Source organism: Arachis ipaensis, chromosome B06, assembly GCF_000816755.2.
Source record: "Arachis ipaensis cultivar K30076 chromosome B06, Araip1.1, whole genome shotgun sequence".
In the NCBI taxonomy this organism is placed as follows: Eukaryota; Viridiplantae; Streptophyta; class Magnoliopsida; order Fabales; family Fabaceae; genus Arachis; species Arachis ipaensis.
Window position 1 is genome coordinate 23,549,478 of NC_029790.2, and position 5,482 is coordinate 23,554,959.

The following is a 5,482-nucleotide window of genomic DNA, read 5'->3' on the forward strand; positions in this document are numbered from 1 at the left end:
TTATCTTCTAAAATACAAATTTAAAATTTAGAAGATCTAAATTCTATATATATATATATATATATAACAATTTCATTCCAAATTATCTATCCACTCATTGGTATATTTTTCTAGTTAAGCTAGTTAAAAAACACATAAACTTATTAGTTTGAATATGAAAAATAAATATGCAAAATTAATGAACTTTATTAAGAAAATTCTAAGTAATTTAGGTAATGATAGTTGAAACAAGTTAGGATGATTTGGACCAAATAAAATACTTGCTATAAGAAGTGAAGTGAAATTTAAATTAAAGGTTAATAATATCAATAAAAAAGTTCATAGCAAATTAGCAAGTGCAACAAATACTACCACTTATTATGACACTAAGCATGTGAAAAATAGATGAACACATGAACTAAGTCAACAAGACATTCCAGCTTGTATTTCTCCTTTTAAAAAGAATAATGAACATTGAACACATATTAATGATATTATAATCCTAGGTCCTAACACAACCCACATATAGTCGATAGCTCAAATGCCATAGACTCCTTATACTCAATTAAGAGGTTGCGGGTTCGAGTCTCCTATCTTTTTAAATTTTGGCCAATAAGTAATAGCTCAAATGGCATAGTCTCCCCATACTCAATTAAGAGGTTGCGGATTCGAGTCTCTTATCTTTGGTAAAAAAAATTTATAATAATCCTATCACAACCCACATACGATGGACCATATATTTATATTTATTATATACAAAAAACAGGAACTCACTTTCTTTCAATCAATTTTAGTAGTTTAATTTATTACAAAGGCCCTGTTATTCATATACAGATCTCTTTCAAGAAACATTTCACTTTGACCGGCACTAACAAATTTCATACGCCAACTATATATAAGAAGGAACCATCCTTAACACCGTGAGAAAGCTTTGCATTTTACTTGGTTGTTAGACATGACAACCTTCCATAAAACACGTTCTATTGTCTTTCTGGTATTTCTTGTATCTCTACTTACATTAAATACCTCAGTCGCAGCATCCCCAATAACAGAAGCACAAGAACTTGTTAAATGGAAAAATACTCTATCCCTTCCTCTTCCTTCTTCACTCAAATCATGGTCACTCAACAACTTTGACAAACTTTGCAGTTGGGAAGCCATTCTTTGTGACAAAACAAACACAACAATCACCCAAATAAACCTCTCTGATTTCTACCTCAATGGTACTCTTGATGCCTTGGCTTTTTCTTCTCTTCCAAACCTCACTTATTTCAACCTCAACGGCAACAACTTCAGTGGATCATTGCCATCTTCCATTGGAAGACTCTCCAAGCTCACTTTCTTAGACTTGGGAAACAATGTTTTTGGAGACACTTTGCCTTCAGAGCTAGGCCAGTTAAAGGAACTTCAATATCTCAGTTTTCACAACAACAATTTCATTGGCACCATTCCCTATCATCTCACAAGTCTCCCCAAGGTATGGTACCTTGACTTTGGATCAAACTACTTTGAATCTCGAAACTGGTCTCAATATTCATGCTTGCCTTCACTAACACACCTTGACTTGGATTTCAATTCATTCACCCCTGAATTTCCAAGTTTTGTGCTCAAGTGCCACAACTTAACTTTCCTTGACCTCTCCCAAAATACTTTCAATGCCACAATACCAGAATCCATGTTCACCAATTTGAGCAAGCTTGAGTACCTTAACCTCACAAACTGTGGTATGCAAGGACCACTATCACCCAATTTGTCCAAGCTCTCAAATCTCAAAGAACTTCGAATGGGAAACAACGTGTTTACTGGTCCTATTCCGGAAAACATAGTATTGATATCCGGCCTTCAGTTTCTTGAATTGAATAACATTTCAGCCCATGGGGCAATCCCTGCATCCTTAGGCCAACTCAAAGAACTCCAGCATCTTGATCTTAGCACCAACTTTTTGAATTCTTCAATCCCTTTTGAACTTGGCCTATGCAGCAATCTAACTTTTCTTGCTTTAGCAGGCAATACTTTGACTGGTTCTTTACCTTTATCATTATCCAATCTGACCAAACTTTTACAATTGGGATTATCTGAAAATTCTTTTTCTGGTCAAATTTCTGCTTCATTGATCTCAAACTGGATCGAGTTGACATCTCTGCAACTCCAAAACAATAATTTAACGGGAAGAGTTCCTCCAGAAATTGGCTTGCTCACAAAAATCAATTACCTTTTCTTGTACAATAACACAATGTCAGGTCCAATACCTGTGGAGATTGGAAACCTGAAGGAAATGATACAATTAGACCTTTCAGACAACCATTTCTCTGGTAAGATTCCTCTAACTATTTGGAATCTTACAAATATTACAATCTTGAACCTTTTCTTCAATGAGTTATCAGGGACTATTCCCAAGGATATTGGAAACTTAAAATCACTACAATATTTTGATGTCAACAACAACAAATTAAGTGGAGAGTTACCAGATACGATAGCTCAACTGCCTGCTCTAGTGCATTTTTCTGTGTTTAGCAATAAATTCTCGGGTAACATTACTCAAGAATTTGGAAAGTATAGTCCTAATTTGGATACAATCTACCTTTCAAACAACAGTTTCTCAGGAGAATTGCCACCTGACTTGTGTAATGGTACTGTGTTAACTATTTTGGCAGCCAATAACAACAGTTTTTCAGGATCTTTGCCAAAGTCTTTGAGAAATTGTTCAAGACTAGTTAAACTTCGGCTTGATGTTAATCAATTCTCTGATAACATAACAGAAGCATTTGGGGTTTATCCAAGTCTTGATTTTATCTCACTCAGTGAAAATCGTCTTGTTGGTGAGCTATCTCCAAAGTGGGGTGAATGTGTCAACCTGACCAGGATGGAAATGAGTAAAAATAAACTTTCAGGAACAATCCCCTCCGAGTTGAGTAAGCTGAGTGAACTGGCATATCTGCGTTTGGACGCCAATGAATTCACAGGCAATATCCCACCTGAAATGGGAAAACTAACCAAGCTCTTTATGTTCAACATGAGCAAGAATCATATGTCTGGAGAAGTTCCTCAAAGTATTGGCAGTTTGGCTAATCTTAATTTTCTTGATTTTTCCGACAACAATTTTATTGGAAGCATTCCTAAAGAGCTTGGTAATCTTCAAAAATTAGTAAGCCTGAATTTAAGCCATAATAATCAATCAGGGGAGATACCATCTGAACTTGGCAATCTGTTATCACTCCAGATCCTCTTGGATCTCAGCAGCAACTCTCTTACAGGAGAAATTCCTCAGAACCTTGAAAAGCTTGCAAAATTGGAGGTTCTCAATGTCTCACACAACTATTTATCTAGCCGAATCCCAGAATCTTTGGTCAACATGCTCAGCCTTGATTCCGTTGACTTTTCTTACAATAACTTGACTGGTCCAATCCCAACTGATGGTATTTTCCAAACAGCAAATGCTAAATATGAAGGAAACCCAGGTTTGTGTGGTGAGGTAAAAGGTTTACATCCATGCATTACAAACAGAAACAAATCTGGAGGAGTTGACAAAAGGGTCCTTCTTGGTGTTCTTATACCAATTTGTGGATTACTATTGGGAGTGATATGTGTTGCAATCCTTGTATGGCGACAACACCCCAAACTCAATGACGAAGAGTCCGAAAGCACTCAAACTAGTGATAAAGCTCTTAGCATTGTGTGGGGAAGGGATGGACAATTCACATTCTCTGAACTTGCCAAGGCCACTGATGACTTCAATGATAGGTATTGCATTGGAAAGGGAGGATTTGGAAGTGTTTACAAAGCAGAATTACCTACAGGTCAAGTTGTTGCTGTCAAAAGACTCAATATCTCGGACTCTATTGACATTTCACCAGTAAACCGCCAGAGCTTTGAGAACGAGATAAGAACACTGACAGGTGTGAGACACCGCAACATAATCAAGCTATATGGTTTTTGCTCAAGGAGGAAACAGATGTTCTTGGTTTACGAATATGTTGAGAAAGGAAGCTTGCGAAAAGTGCTGTATGGAGAGGAAGGAATATTGGAGCTAAGCTGGAACAAGAGGATGAAAATTGTGCAGGGAATAGCACATGCACTTGCCTACTTACACACTGATTGCTATCCGCCAGTTGTGCACAGAGATGTAACAATGAATAACATACTATTGGACTTGGACTTTGAACCTCGTCTTGCGGATTTCGGCACTGCAAAGCTTTTAAGCTCTGACGCTTCAACTTGGACCTCAGTGGCTGGTTCTTATGGCTACATGGCTCCAGGTATGTATGCATTACTACTATACACTACAACCAATTTCAATTTTTTATATGTGTTGAAAGGTCATTAACAAAATGTGTAATTTGCAGAACTAGCCCAAACAATGAGGGTCACTGACAAGTGTGATGTGTATAGTTTCGGAGTGGTGGTGTTGGAGATAATAATGGGAAAACACCCTGGAGAACTCTTGACAATTCTATCCTCAAACATGTCCTTGTCATCCATGGAAGATTCACAGGTGCTTCTGAGGGATGTGTTAGACCAGAGGCTGCCACCTCCAACAGGGCAATTAGCTGAGGCAGTGGTGTTCACAGTGACCACAGCTTTGGCATGCACACGTTTGGTTCCAGAGTCCAGACCCACAATGCGTTCTGTCGCACAAGAGCTATCAGCTACTACACAGGCTTGTCTTTTGGAGCCATTTGAGATGATAACAATGAGCAAGCTTACAGGTTTCAAAAATAATAACTAGTCTTGCATGAAACAAGTTTTGTAAGTATATATTTTGCCTTGTAATTATAGGATTATTTAGCATACAACTTTTATTTCTCTTTTTTTAATTACTTGTTTTTATCATTATGTATTTCTGGGCTTATAGTTGTTGGAGTCAATCACATTGTAATTGTTGACTTGTTGTATACATGTATGTATGAACTGTCCAAAATAAAACAGAAATTTTCCATGTGTACTCCAGGGGCAGATGAAAATTTCGACAATACAATCTCTTAGTCATAAACTCATAATTCCATACATAGATATAGATATTATATAATAAACTTACATTATTGCCATCAAATTGCCATTGAATTTAGCAAGGCATTTATGTTCTTTGTTATTCATAATTTTGACCACTCACATTAAAAGTAGAAGGTTAGTGCCAACTTTGTTAGGAGTAGTAAATTATGGAAAATAGTTTCAGCTTTCAGGTGGCCTACTCAAGAATCCACTTCCTTTTTGTTTTTCATCTTACCCATCATCTCATGCGTTTGGAGTCAATATATGGTTCATTATTCGACCACAAATTTTATCTCGTGAATAATTAGTAGCACCACTAAATGTCATTAGATGAATATAATTTTCTCAAGTTGATAGGACCTATAGCTAGGTGGTTATATTCTTTGATCTCTCAACACTTCATTACAAAGGAGTAAAAAAATCACATGAGATAATAATATAAATTGAAAATAATACTATACGATATTTTTGGTTCTGTGGTTAGTGTATTTAAACAAAAAAATTGGATTTTTTA

At 36.4% G+C, this 5,482-nt stretch overlaps 1 protein-coding gene across 1 annotated transcript; it reads left to right on the forward strand.

The window, feature by feature from the left end:
* Positions 863-4,918, forward strand: LOC107647831 (MDIS1-interacting receptor like kinase 2-like). Its single transcript, XM_016351877.2, has 2 exons — positions 863-4,235; positions 4,323-4,918. Exons 1-2 carry the CDS (start codon positions 935-937, stop codon positions 4,703-4,705), a joined length of 3,684 nt encoding a protein of 1,227 aa, XP_016207363.1. The 5' UTR covers positions 863-934; the 3' UTR covers positions 4,706-4,918.

Bases quoted from the DNA above. Each gene is read 5' to 3' on its own strand.
- LOC107647831 (XM_016351877.2), top strand. From the start codon at position 935: ATGACAACCTTCCATAAAACACGTTCTATTGTCTTTCTGGTATTTCTT. The intron at 4,236-4,322 runs GTATGTATGCAT...TGTAATTTGCAG, and splicing joins TTATGGCTACATGGCTCCAG to AACTAGCCCAAACAATGAGG.